The 14,567-nt window shown below is 49.9% G+C and overlaps 1 protein-coding gene across 1 annotated transcript in view; it reads right to left on the bottom strand.

Annotated features, from left to right (window-relative positions):
• Positions 1-1,969: 1,969 nt before the first annotated feature.
• Positions 1,970-14,567, bottom strand: part of FAF2 (Fas associated factor family member 2) — a 15,644-nt gene continuing 3,046 nt past the window's right edge. The window contains exons 2-11 of the mRNA XM_019535311.1: positions 8,185-8,253; positions 7,118-7,252; positions 6,292-6,368; positions 5,197-5,335; positions 4,646-4,731; positions 4,473-4,564; positions 3,977-4,154; positions 3,523-3,694; positions 3,121-3,264; positions 1,970-2,719 (exon numbers count right to left, since the gene is read on the bottom strand). Of these exons, the coding sequence (XP_019390856.1) occupies positions 2,537-2,719; positions 3,121-3,264; positions 3,523-3,694; positions 3,977-4,154; positions 4,473-4,564; positions 4,646-4,731; positions 5,197-5,335; positions 6,292-6,368; positions 7,118-7,252; positions 8,185-8,253 (1,275 nt within the window). The 3' untranslated portion in view covers positions 1,970-2,536. The remainder of the gene's footprint in view (positions 2,720-3,120; positions 3,265-3,522; positions 3,695-3,976; positions 4,155-4,472; positions 4,565-4,645; positions 4,732-5,196; positions 5,336-6,291; positions 6,369-7,117; positions 7,253-8,184; positions 8,254-14,567) is intronic.

Raw genomic sequence — 14,567 nt, 5'->3', positions numbered from 1 at the left:
GGCTGATGGGGGTTCATCTTTCTGCAGAGCCAGAGCCCTTGGCACCCTACGTTCCTGGGCCCAGGGGTAGCTGCATGTGGGTTTGTTCCCCAGCTGTTTAAGAGTAGGGCAGGCAGGCCCTTCTCTGGGCTGGACATGACCCTCTGCGTGTCCTGTGGAGTATGGCTAGATCTGCTGCCTGGACCAGGTCCTGCTCCTTTGCTTGGCTGCAGCAGTGATCCCTGCCCCACCATTGGGTGCTCTGGGTCTGTGTCCCAGGCTGGAACAGCATTCACTGCGCTGGTTCCCATATGATCTTCCTCCATCACAGGTGAGTACTGGCCTGGCCGAGGGGAGTGTGCCGCTGGGGGGGAGGCAGGGATAACTGCCCACACCCAAACCATGCTGGCTGGGAGAGGTGCCCCAGCCTGGACTTGGTAGTGGTGGGGGGTGCAGAGCCATGCCCTGTCTCCAGTCCAGCTGGGGTGAGAGGGGCTAGGTGGCCTCCTTGCAGCAGAGATGCTACAGAGTGGTCTTCAGCCCAGGTGGTTTTGCTTACCTGGCAAGGGAGATCGCCTTCTCTCAGCCTGGTGATGGGGCAGCAGGAAGTAGCTCCTGCCGCAGCTCCTGCCGCAGCTCCAGGCTCTGGCCAAGCAGGGAGCAGCCCAAAAGGCCACGGCTTGGGCTCAGGCTTCTCCAGTCTGACTCTCATCAGCATTAACCCTGTGCCTTGGGTGTTAGCACCAGGTCTGGGACCTCACTAGGTCCCCAGTGAGGGCTCGGGGCGGTGTTTAACAATGGGAACAACTGACAAGGGCACCAGAGTAAATGAAACATTAATGCAGAGCCTCACTGGAACCACCTTGTGGCTGGGTCTTGACCTCCTTGCTCAGGTGGGGAATCACTTCTCCACCCTTCCTCCCAGCAGACTGTACTGCTGGCACTGGCAGGAAGTTGCTCTCAGATGACCTTGGTGCTCGCGCTGGGTGCAGGTACATAGGACCTAGGCTGCTGTAGGTCAGAACCAGCACCTAGGAGACTCCTAGGCGCCCATGCAGATACTGAAGGACTGGAGCTCTGCACTCCAAGTGACCCACCCCCAGCAAAAGCCAGGTGCTCAAGGGCAGAGCTCCACCTGGAGCAGAGTCACCTCACAGCTGGACTGCTGCCAAGACACAGGTGATGGCAACCAGGGTCACAGCCTTCTCCCTGGGTGGAGATCCAGGTGCAGCAGAGGATCCAGGAGCTACCCCAGACTGACTCTGAGCAACAAGGCTGAACCCTATCTGCGAGAGGCATTCCTGGTCCCAGCAGGTCACATAGTCTGCCTGTCCCCAGCCTCGGTCTGTCTGGATTCCTCTGCAACTGGTTCCCCCACAGCCCAACTGCAGCTGGGGAAGGACCAAACTGGTGGGGCTGGAGTCAGAGGTAGCAGGAGAGCTAGGGCCATCATGGGCTGCTGGTAGTGAACTCCGCAGCCCCAGGTACACAGCAAATGGGAGAGACAAAGGGATGGAGGCCAGCAGACTCAAAAGGGACAATGAGCACTTGCCCCTCACCACCCTCTGGGGTCTCTCCCTCCTGAGAATGCAGAGCCTATTCAGAGCAGATAGGTTTGGCCCTCCCACTGGCAGCAATACCACTGCCCAGATGCGGCACAAAGGAGGGGCCCTTGCATCCCCCAGTTGAGAGGCCAGTGTTGGGTTCAGAAGGCACAGCTGCAGGAGAACCAGATCACATCCACCTGCTCAGCCACCCGTACCTGGTCATGGTCCTGCTGCACACCCCACAGCCCTTCCTCCCCCAGCAGCAGGTGGTTTGGGGCCAGTGGCCGAGGCAGCTGAGGCACCTGGAAAAGGCATCCAGACCCAGAGCCCATGCTGGAGAAACATAGGTTAGCCTCCAAGTGAGTGCTGGCAGCTGCTGCCGAGCCCTGGCCCCTTGCCAGCAGGCCTGGCCTGTGTGGAGACAGGGACATGTGAAGCATGAGCACAGGCACGCTAGAGGCAGAGTTTATTACACTATGCAGGCTAAGAGCCCTGAGCCGGCACCCAGGGGGCAGGAACTTCAACCAGCTCTTATCAAAAATTAATACTATTGTCAACCCCGGGCTCCTTTGGTCATTACAAAGCGAGAGAGATTAAAAGAAAGGTGTCTATACACAGGGGAAGCGGAGGAGAGTCTGTCCATCTGGCCCCACCCCCAGCACGGGCAGGAGCCCCTGCCTGCCACACGGGCCGCCCATAGCAGCCAAGTCCCAAATCCTCCCCGGGTGGCAGGGGCGGGGGGCCAAGGGTTTCTGATCAAAGCGAGATTTACCGGGAGCTGTTGGTTTTGCCCCCCTGGAGAGGGCAGCATCGTCTCCCTCCCTCTGCCCACGGTGTCAGGAGTGACGGTGCGGGAGCTTGCAGGCGCTGCCCGGCACCAGAACAGGCTCGCAGCATGGCTGGCGCTGGCGACGTAGCCTCTGATCCCTCATCTGTACGCAGCAGTCATTAAAAAAAATATCATGTTGTAATCATCGTCTGGGGTCCTCAGGCCGTGCGGCGGGGCCGCATCAATCGTCCGTGAGGTCCTGCACAAAGAGCACCTCTGTGTGGCTGAGCCCGGCCTCCTGCAGCGTGGGTGGGTTGGGCCACTCCTCTGTGGGGAGGCAGGGCAGCACACGGCGTGGGAAATTGGCCTCGATCTGGAACTTCTCTGGGCTCTCCTTCAGGGAGAACAGGAAATCATGGATCACCTAGGGAGTGGAAAGCACAGAAGTTGGTTCTGCTCACAGACTCAGGCTTGTCGCAGGCCACCAAGCATTTGTGTACAGCCAGGGACACAGGCCCTGGGACAAGGACGTTCTCCCAGGGCTGGATTCAAAAGGACCTGGAGATCCCACCCACAAATCCAGGCCTCTGCACTCCTCACACACTGAGGATGCGTGACCCTGTGCGGCAGCCCTCCACCAGGCTGCGACCCAGTCTTACTCCTGCCCAGGTGTAACCCCTCAGCCGCCAGAGGGCCCAGTAAGGGCAGACTGATGCTGGCACCTGCTAGGCCACCCACCCAACTACTTCCAGATCGAGGGTGGAAGACTGCAGGCTGCATTAGCAGGTGGGAACGGCAGGGGGCAAAGCGCTGCCTCAGCCTCACCGTTAGCGACTGTGTGAAGTGGAATCGCCTCTCTACTCGGGAGTCGTTGGGCAGTTTGAAGATGATCTTGACACTCTCTGGGTCATCAGGGTGTGGCTCCGGGGGAAGGCATTCCGACCTCCGCTCCTTCTCTTCCTTCAGTGTCTGCAAAGCACGGTGGGAGAGGGGAGTGACAGGCTCACGGAGCTGGCCTGGGTACCAGCATGGGAGACGGCACATGCCAGCTGGCCGCCCCCCAGAGCCTCAAGAGAAGGCAGGTGGGCCCAATGACCCAAGGAACTCAAAGCACAGCAGGAAAAGTGCTGTGGGCTCAGCATGGGGCACTGACCAGGATGGGGAAATGCTCAAGTGGAACGTGAGCAAAACAAGGGGAGCCACAGCCCAGCAGAGCCCCTCCCTCACCTGCCGCCGTCTCTCCTCAGCCAATTTCTGCTGCTGCACCTCCTCTTCCTTCTTTTTCTTCCTCTCCCGCTCCTCCTTTTTCTTGCGTTCCTTCTCCTGATCTGCGCGCAGGGAAGCCAGGTACGCTTCATCCTGCTGCTGCCTCAGGACCTGTGTCTGGTTCCTCTCCTCCCTGCAAACATCAGGCAGTAGTGTCAGAGCCAGCAGCCTCCCAGATCCCAGCAGGGCAGAGAAGCCTCAGTGGAGCAGCCCCAGGCAGGAGCATTAGAGAGTGTGTGCGTGGAAGGCTCCAAAGGTTCTTTTGGAGGCAAAATGCTGCCTGTTCCCAAGGAGATTAGGCCTGGGGAGCACTGAGCAGCATTTCCTTGCGATGGTTAGGGAACTCTAACTGCAGATCACAGCAAGTTGGCACCGAGTACCCCCAAAGCCCTCCTGAGCCCTGCCAGCCTCATACCTCTCCAGGCGCTCAGACACCAGGTACGTCTGGTTGGCATCCATGATGAATGTCAACTGGTTAACGAGGTCATCCGGCTGGATGAGGCCTTCCAGCCGTCCCACCACAGTCATTCTGCGATCTTTCAGCATGATCACAGCCAGGAAGGGGTATGTGTTCTCTCGCAGAGCCTGGGACACTGGGAGACAAGTGCAGAAATTGCTGCCAGCATGGGTGATCCAGAAAGGTCAAGGGGCACAGTAAACATTGCCTCTGAGGGTCTGGGCTGGGCAGCTTTCTGGGCTACCATTCCCCTGTGCAGGGCAGAGCCTCTATGGCTGTTGATGCCACAGAGATAAGACCACAGGCATCTAGCTGTGCCATGCTGCAGAGCCTGCCTGTGGCCTACAAAAGGGACACTCCCATTACAGGGCGTGGAGGGAGAAGGAGGACAACAGAGAAGTGAGGGGGACCAGCACAGGTCGCCCCTGCCTTGGGCACCTGCTTCCCCGCTCACCTCGGTACCCCTCCGGCTTGTTTGTGGAGCAGGACCAGAACAGCATCCTGGTGTTGATGAGGGTGATCACCTCAGATGCGCACAGGGTGTTGCTGGGGGCAAGAAGGAAGGCAGCATGACTCACTGGCCCTGTGTGACCGATGGGCTGGCCGGCGCCCTGCGCTCTCACCTACCGGCAGAACTCGTCCGTGTCCTGGTGGTCGTCACCGTGCAGGTACACCAGGAGGAAGCGCAGCTCCCGCTTGGCATCATTCAGCGCCTGGGGGAGGGCAGAGGGAGGTGGCTGTTACTAGGGCAATTAGGATGATTGTGGGATGGGAGCCTCCTGGACTAGGGTAGCAGAATTAAGTTAAGAGCCTGCTGCGTCTGACTGGTGCTCCCAGGCCCTGCGCTCTTCTCTCTGCTCCTTGCTACCATTTATAAAATCAGCACAAGTGGAGCCATGAAAAACAGCTGGCTTCAGAGCCATGCCAGCAGCCAAAAACAGTCAGAGCAGCTTGTCCTTCCCATTCTTAAAGGCCTGTCCTGTCACCATAGCAAATGCACTGTGGGGCAGACTCTTTTTGACCATGCTCAAAGCATAGGTCTTGGCGATGCTGTTGCCTGAACATTTATAGTGGGTTTCTAAACAGAAGGTGACTTTTGCTGTTCCGTGTTAGGGCCTGAGGCCAGGCAGCACCAGCAATATGCCACCCATACCCTCACTGTGCTACACGGCACTGACCTGGCTGTATGTTCCCTGGTAGAAGACGGGGTGTATCCTCCCATACTTCTCCTCAAACATATGAATAAAGGAAATTATGTCACCCACTGGGTCTGTGACCCGACTGCGAGGATCAGGGCGTATAAAACGCAAAGCAAACCTAGGAGAGAAGCAAAGGAATTCAGTTCTTAGACCTTCTGAAAGACCCACATGGTTTATGCTTACAGCCAGCAAGATCTCCAAAGATTGGTGGGTCTCAACTTCCGGGCAGCTTTGCTGGCACAGATGCAAGTGTGTAGGAGGATGTTCACTGTGGCACATTTGTTTTAGAAATGTATGCAAGCCCTTCCCCAAAGGCAAGAGGAAGCTACCAGAGGAGACAGGAGACAGAATTCAGCAAGCAGGATGGTGGGACACTCATGACAGTTGCCATCTTGCCTGCACCCTGCCCCAACCTCCTGCTGGCTATCCCATGGGGTAGGCTGAAAGAAGAAGGACCTTTTGAGACAGCAAGGACAGAGAAGTGACAGGGCTCCAGGAGAGGGCAGAAACAGGCACCTGAAGAGTCTGTACAAATGTCTCCTGCACATAAAACGCTCACATATGTGACTTCTCTTGCTGGTTGGTTTTTCACTCTGTCTTGTTATGGTCTCCTTAGAGACCATAACACCAAGCCAGGGATTGTTGTTCTGTGTGCTGATATGCTACCTAGCACCATGCAGCCTCAGTGATGAGGGGTGGGTGCTGTGGGCACTAACTCAGTACCTACCCATTAGTGGCCTGGTGATGGTGTGCAACACTCAGGAACTGTAGCAACCTGATTTGGAGCTAGCATTACATGTTTGTTTCATTTGCAGATTAAGAAGGCGTTCCTGTCTTTGCTGGTATACAACACTCAGTCATTACTGAATGCTGCGTTCTGACTCAATACATAAAGACTACACAGTGCTACAGAGAAATCGGAATGAGCGAGTATCTCATTAATATAAAATCTGATACCTTACCACGCTGAACAAGAATTTCCAGACTATAACAAGAACAGTCACCAGAGTTAGTCTGTCTTGTTGCAACTAATACATAAACTCGAACAAAAAAGAAAAAAAGAAAAGAACTTACCTAAATATATCAAGTAACGTGTAATATGTAAGTCGGAATGGAAGCATTATCAAGTAGTAACCCCATCCTAGCAAGCCCTGCAATTACAAAGAGAGTTATGTGTTTACCTTGTCCCTTGGAAGATGTATGCCAGGTAAAATGTGCCTCTACCCAGTGTCAGCTATGCTGTAGTGTCCATGCAAGTGTGCTGTCAGTGCTCTGAACAAAGAGCCAGGAGCTGGCAACCTGCAACCTGGGACAGGTAAGTTAGGCCAACTTTAAGTGTTTGCTGACAGACACTTAACTTGGAGAGTCCAACCTGATGTTTTCTGCCACTCAAACAAGACCTTTCCAAACAAAAAGAGGCAGAGGTGGAAAGATCAACTTTCCCTACCTGTGAAAGGGGAATCATAGCCTTTACTGATCTTGTAGGGATTCTATGAGAATCCCCATTTGTAACGCAACAAGTAGTAATCAAACTGGCATTTTACTAGTATACTTATGGCAGACTGTTACTTAAAATCACCAAACAGCAAGAAAGCAGGGAACAATCTTTCATTCCAAATGAACTGGGAAGGCCAAGCAAGGGTTTTGCTATGACCTAGCCAAGACCTGTATAGGCTTGACATGGTTTGCCTATATTGCAAAACATACTGGTAAGGAAAGCGCCTGAAGCAATCAGGGATGTTGAAAGAACAGCTCTGCCCAGAGCAGCATTTTCATGAGAAAATAAACAAGACAGCAGTAAGCAAAGGAAACAGAGTTCCCTTCCTGTTGCTGTACTTTTCCTTATCCACAGGGATCACTTATGTGTGCAAAGACAAAATCCAGTCATTAAATTACTTGCCCTGGGTTGTGGCCTTGAAACAACGTAGCTGTAGATTCTGTGGTCAGCTGTATTGACCTGCAGTGGTCGGGATGGAGGTGGATTAAAGACACTCGGGACACCTTCTTGCTCATTCAGCCGGTCCTGTACAGCTGCCTGTGGTGGAAGGAACAGCAAAGGGACCCATCAGAAGTGGCAACACACATGCAGGTTAGCAAAATGCACTCTGAACGTTCCCATTCTGAACATCTCAGCAATGGACAGCTGCAACTTAATACATAAGTGATGTCACTGCTGCTTCCAGCCTACAATCCATGGTGCTGGACCTTTGAAGAGCTGTGCTAAATAAGTGATACGTTTACAGTGTAAAGAAAGACAACTTTATCCAGGTGCCCAGAGTAGTGTGGTCCACAACAATCCAGGCACAGGGCTGGCAGTTGTACATGGATGGTTTCACGGTACAGCCATATGCCAAGAAGCTTTGAAAAGAGAGAACAGTGGAGACATGTATATGTTGACCGAAAGCCTCTCCGAGGTGGGAGGGTACTGTATTGATGAAGACATTAGGGTGCTTGTATTGCATGGAAGAGGATGGGAGAAATAGGAGCAGAGTTCCAGAAAGCCTTAAAAAAGAAAAATGGACTTCACTTTGACTGGCGGTAATCAAATAATAGTATATGTAGTTAGGCTGAATGCTCCGTTCTTGCCCAGCATGAGTCCTGGCCTTAGTGATGCACGAATAGCCATTAGGTATCCATTTTTCAATTCTTGCTTTGGGACCAAAAGAGGACAGAACTGCCTTCAGAGATGAAGGGCTATCATCTTTGCACAATGGGCAACTCAACATGACTGGAAATTGTGAATAGGCAATTAGGACACCAGCCAAAGTTCTTAATGATAACCAAAGAAACTTATTCGTATGGAGCTGAATACAAATAGTATTATATAAATGCAACTTTTTTAATATAGCCACCTTGATCACTGCTCAGGCAAATACAAGAGAAGAAATTCTGCTTTGGGAGCCTTCAAACAGAGGTGTCTAGGCAGCTGGAAAGAAAATCAGCCATGAGGATAATTCTAGCTGGTACCTCTATATTCCAGTTGTGTTGCTCCAGAGTATGACGACATTGGTCCATAGACTCTATGCCAGTCAAGTCCTGCAGAAGGAGAGAAAAAAAAAAATGTGAATGCAAAGGAAGTGCAGCATTTACACATGGGTTGTGACTGAAAAAATGAAGAAGTGACAAGCGAACTTTTCTTCTTCCTAAACCAAAATCTCCACTCTGTTCAGACACAAACACTTGCAAGCTATTACACATAAAAGTCAGTCAATGGCTGTAAATACCATGAGAGCAAAGTGAGCACCTAACCCCAAGGGGACTTTATATTCTCTGAACATTAAGTGATCCTTGGGCCTCAGCAAGGTATTTTAGTGATTACCAGCATCTAGTTTTGTTGACAAACTGCTTGTGAGCCTTCTCTTCCATTCTCCTCAAATGTCTGCCAGCACAGCTCCTCCTTTCCAGGCAGTGAGTGAAGGCCCTTCCTCCATTCACAACTCACTGCAACTGGAAGTGGAGAGAGAGTAAGAGATGAGTGGTATTAGTGGTGCTGTATTGTTCTTCAGTTTTATGGTAGATGTTATAGTGAAAAAGCAAGGCCACCGTAGGCAGAGGTAGTGCCTTAAGCATAGTACAAAGTAATCTGAGGCCAAGTATCTGCGCAATACCACTCGCAGGCCTCAGAACCAGGGTTTTGCTGCACTAATTCAACAGTGATTTGGAACACAGCAAGTCACTGGTAATTGAGGCTTCTGCACAAGACAGCAACAGTACTGGATGTTCTGATATGCTGAATCTGCATAACTTCTGAATGGAGACAAAAAGCCTTGCTGAAGCCACCGGTGTTTCTGGCAACCACTACAAATTCTTCTAAAATACCTCGTGCTTTTAAACTGAACCCGCTGCTCCAGCATCTAACTGCATTACTGTAAAGCATTCAACTCCAGGCTAGCAGCCCTGTCACTCAGGAAGAGTTGCATTTGTTATGAGTAACAATAGCACTAGTACATCAGTAATAGTACTTGTAACATGGAGATAAAGGGAGGCAGGCTAGCTTCTGCTTCCTGCCATTTGGTAAGCAGGGATCAAAACTATTTCCAAAAGCACTAGTTTCCCCTGGATGTGGGCAGGTGAGGCTGATCTACCTCTCCACCTATACAGCATGTTTAAGCTAGGGCACCCTGGGTTCAGTTTACCTCCCTCTTGTATAAGTCACCTCAATCAGATGATCCCTTGCAAGGCAAAAGTTTGGGACTCAATATTTCAGCTTCTGAAGACACATTTCTTTCCTATCACAGAAGCCAGAAAAGTTCACCAGACTCCTGGTGGCCTCATAATTTAGCTTCCTAGGCAAGGGTGGACAGGGCAGATTCCAGGGAATTACACTGGTGAAGAGCCCATGTTCCCCACTCCTCCTCTCAGGTACTGGGATCCCATTAGGGTTCACCTGATCCAAGCTCTACCTCCTGTGAATTCTGGCTACTTGGTGCTGCAGTTCTGATGCTAAACTGGACCTTGCTTGGTGTGGAGGAAGCTGCCCAAGCAGAAGGGGTCTCTTAGCCAAACAGAACAAGCACTGTGTCTCCAGCCGGAGTCCTGGCTGCGAACTCAGGGCAAAAAGCTCTCTCAAACTCCCTTCCTATTTGGCACCTGAAAACAGTTTTGAGCCCTAAAGAAACTAGCCAAGGCCAGGGCACTTCTGCTCCCTGCTGTATTAGGGGCCCCTGGTATTCTGTGAGAGGCACATGCCCGGACTGGGATGGAGAAAGCAGGAATGCAACATCCACTTTCGGTCAGCCTCTGGTGACACCGTCCACACTAGCCTGCTCTTGATATTCCTGCTTGGGTTTCCTTCAGATCTCCCCTGTTACTGGGCTCATTTCCCAAGATCATTAGGAGCGTGACATTTGGCTGTTCAGCTGAGAACCTACTGGGAGGCTGGAGCTATAATTTCTACATGGAAGAGGATGGCCCATGTACCAGGTGCTTGATTTTCTCCTCTCATTTCAGCATTTTGGATTTTACCTACACCTACTTGCTTCACCAGGAGAGTAAAAGCTGGAGATTTAGTCCTGGGACCAGGTCAGGACTCTGCTCTGCTCTACCTCTTGATCAGTTTGTTTTGTTTGCTTCCCCCTTTCAGCCCCATGACATTGCCTTCTCTCCCTCTCTCCATCTTCTCTCCTATCTACTGGACCAGAGACTCTTCTGCTTCACTCTCACTACCCCTGCCCACTATTTGCGGAGATCAGACCTTTCCCCAGAAAGAGAGAGAAAGGTACAGAAATTCAACTCTTCTGCCACTTAGATTGTGGTCAATTCAAAAGGAAACGTTTCAGTCATAATGCACACCGGTTTATTCAGATGTACATTTACAGCAAGGCCCTGGGCTGTGGCATTTCATGTAAATCTGGTATTTCCAGCTAGTTTTCATTCTTGCTCATACATCTTCAAGTCAAACTAGGTCTGCTTCACTGCTGAAATATGGTCTCTTCTTTGCAGCATCTTTCATGACCACAAGGTATGTTTTTAAGATCCCTTTTTCAAGATTTGCTGTCACTGGATTACACAACGTTTTCTTCTCCAGACCCCCAAGGGGCAACCTCGACTGTCAACTTGTACAGGTACACAACAAGCAGTTGTAAGGAAAGCGCGTATTCTGGATGCCCTTCCCAAACAATGACCCCAGGCAGGCACTAACATGCACACTGACCCTGGGCCAGCAAGCCATTCATGCAGCTGGGCTTTAGGAGGGACAAGCTAAGCCTTCCTACAGCATGTGTTCCAAAGCTCCTGATCACCACTTCTTTTAAATGCCCCAGAAATGCTGCCAGCGTTTGCACGTTTACAAGATGCAGAAACACATTCACACCTTTGTCTCTACAGATCAGAGTCATGGCTAGGCACTGTTAACAAGGCTGCATGATGGAACATTCTCTTCAGTTCTGAATTATGCAAATGCAGTTACAGTTTCAGGCTGGAAACCAATTATACACTGCTACCGTTTTCTAACATTATCACACTCAGCAAGCACTGAATCCTTGGGAAAGCTGTAGAGGCTTACAAAGCTGGTTAAGCAAGGTTTTGGCAAGCAGCTATTCACCACATGGTTTCCTGGCCATCCCTCTGGCAGGACAGTTGTGTTTCTGGGTAAAGCTGGGGCCTTGTTCAAAGTGGCAGCTTCCAACAGTGTAGGTCAGCCTACAGCACTGTTGCCTACGTCACCTAGGATGACTGCATGGCACAGGGCAGTGCCAGGCTGGGCATCTTAACATAGCACTGAGGCCTACCCTGACAGCTGCCCCAGACAGATTAGAAAGCATACTGCCAAAGACACCCAAGTACTATCTGCATCAGTGCTCCCACCATTGCTGCACCTGGCAAACCTGCCTGCTGGGAACAGTCCTCCAAACCTTGCCGCATGGGTGTGGCCTCCTACGCTGACCATATCAGCTATCCCCTTATGAAGCAGCACTCACTGCCATATTCAGGTGCTCATGAAATCAGCTCAGCAATGTTAAAAATATCTTCCCCTAGAGTTAGGAGCTGTGTGACTACAGTTCAGTTGTCAGTCAAGAGCCATTTTTAAACAAATTTCACTGGCAAAGTATTAATACCATTTCTCTGAAGCTCTGGGGACCCTCTCTAGTTCATTCTAGCAGAGAGGCCACGTAAGAAGCCTGAAGCAAGCAAGCAAGCCACTTTACTTTGGACTTCACTCCTATGGTCCAGGGCTTTTTTCTGTGAACTGTACAACGGTCCACACCTGAAAGGCTTTCCTGAAAGCTCTACTAGCCACACGCAAGAAAAGATAAGCACATTTTTAAACATCCTTGGTTTTAAGCACTCAGTGATGTTCCTCTGTAAAGAGGAAATCACTATTTCTTTTGTGCCTACTTACCTACCTCAGATACCGTTACAGCTTCCATCACCGGAATATCTATGTGGAGTGTGTCTCGCGTTAAAGTCAGAGGACGGGCCCTTTTAGACCAGTTGTTTTACTTCTTACTCCATCTTTAGATAAATAAAGATAAGAAACTAATCCCAGAAAACCAGTATTGTCAGAGGGGCTCAAAAAAATCACCTCCATGTGGAATGGGAGCTCCAAAACTGACATAATGGATAAAAGGGGCTTTCAAACACCAGAAGACCAAGAACAGTGAAACCCTATGCAACAAAACATAAGGACCTGAGAAGTTAAACATCTCTGTCTAAACATCACTTGGACTTTGGTACATTGAGATTGTTGTTACACTGCAAAGCAGGTTCCTCCAGTTTGTACCTTTCAGCCTTAGGATGTCAATTAAAATACTGACACTTCACTCTGAAGCAGCAGATAGAGGATGCTGATATTTGCTCAAGAGGGCAAGCATGAAAAGTATAAGTTTTGTACATTGGTCTGTTTGGAAACTTCTCCTTCCCTGGACAGGCTTGTGTGGAAACACTATATAAAAGATGCAAGTCCATGCAGCCTACAACTGGCACTGCTATTAATTCCCAGCCCACTGCCAAATTCCAGAGAATTATGTTTCCAAGGGTAAAGAACATCTGACTTTTAGCACCACAAAAGTCTTTGCCAAATCTTTTTCGGTGAGAGCTTCTTTGCATATCATAAATGTGTATACCAAAGATTCTGAGGTTTGAAGCAACACCCAGCATATTAGAGGGGTTTGCTACTGAGTTTCCCTATTTCCCAGCCCCTTAAGTGAAAGATGTCTTCACCTAGCACTCCATTATTTGACTTTCAGTAATCACAATTTCAAGCAAATTAATCCTTCCCTCTTGTTCCCTTAAGAAGAGACTATATTCCTTTGTGCAAACTTCTCGTTTTGCTGAAAATGAAGCCATCCCATGCCTTTGGAAGAAAGCCAGGGGTCAGTAGCATTACACTGCTACAAAGAAGTTTAAATAAGCTGCAAGAGTCAAGCCAGAAATGCCATCATGGACACTGTACAGTGAGATCCTACAACACCTGCTTCACGTTCCTTCTAGCTCCCATCACATGGAGCTGCGTGTCTCTGCACTACTCAAGCCAGTTCACATGTAGCTTCTCCCTACAGCTGTCCCAAGACACAACTTTGTCAGAAAACAAAACTTTACTTTCTCCTCCCAGTCAACGCTGATGCAAAACACTAATTTCTCCCCTTGCCCTCCTCCTCCATGCTTATCATCCCAATTCCATCTCTTTTTATTGTGCTCAGATACTTCTCATTCCTCAATCTCCCTCCCTTACTCTCTCGCATTCCTTCTGTTGTGCTGTGCTGCAACTAGAATGCTGTTTAGGGCCTCAAATGCCAAATTCAACTCCTGCTGTACTATTCCCATCAAGCAATTCTTCCCCTCACCAGCTCCAACACCCTTCACTCCTCTTCACTATTGTCCTGTACCTTGTCCTGTTTACATTGTAAGTACGGAATGCACGTGTGCATGAAGTACCTTGTAGCTCTACAGCACTACATAGAACTACTCACTGTCCTTTAGGTCTTCCCAGTGCTCTGCAAGCAATGTTCACAAACACTGAAGCTGGCTGCTGTGAGGCTTGTGTGACTTCTCCTTTGAGAAGTTCCTGCAGCATTGTGTAAGCTGTCTGGGAAGAATTCATGGCTCTTTATAAATATCACAAAGTATGCAATACTAAAGCTGGGATTGAGAAGAGCAGGATTCATTGCCCAGAAAGAGCTCAGCATTTTGTCCCTACCTCCTTTGAGTCCTCCTCCCCCCCTCATTAATAACCTTAGCCCACGAGTCTCTGCTCTGGTCCATTTTTTGCACTCCAAGGCAGCAGAAGTGAAGGCATGATCCTGATAGTTCCACTGTTGCTATTTTCACTGCCCTGTGGGCAGCAGTGAAAGTGGTAAGAGCAGCTGGTGCTATCTGTCCTGATTCAGCAAGATAACAACAACAGTAACCTTTAACACTGGCTTCATATTTTGAAGGCAGTATTTACAAACAGGATGGAATTCACATGAATAGAGTAAAGCTTTGTTTCTGCGCAAACCAACAGCTGAATCACTTACACATGAAACATTTACGCTTCCTTTTTAACAGCAAGTGCTAATACTGTTTGTGACTTGGAAGTAGTTTACACTGCACGGGGGCTTCATTTAACACTAAAGGACCCCTGACTAGACCTCTTCTATGTACACCATGATCCAGAGGACTGAGAGTTGCCTACCACATCTGTGGACAAAAACAACTGAAGTTGCTTGAAGTGAATGATTCTTTCCTTGAAAAGAACTACGAATTCAAATGTTTATGAGCATGGCAACTCCAAGGAGGATTATTCTGCGCTGGTCTGGTCCTGCAGGGAGCAAACCAGGAAAGCCAAGGCTGCAAGTGAACTCCAACTAGCTTCAAGCATCAAGGACAACAAAAAGTCCTTTTTCAGATATGCGGGGAGCCGGAGGAAA

The sequence above is a fragment of the Crocodylus porosus genome, unplaced genomic scaffold (assembly GCF_001723895.1).
Source record: "Crocodylus porosus isolate Cpor-Errol unplaced genomic scaffold, CroPor_comp1, whole genome shotgun sequence".
In the NCBI taxonomy this organism is placed as follows: domain Eukaryota; kingdom Metazoa; phylum Chordata; order Crocodylia; family Crocodylidae; genus Crocodylus; species Crocodylus porosus.
The sequence above is the reverse complement of the archived record's forward strand: the minus strand, read 5'-3'. Positions and strand labels throughout refer to the sequence as shown.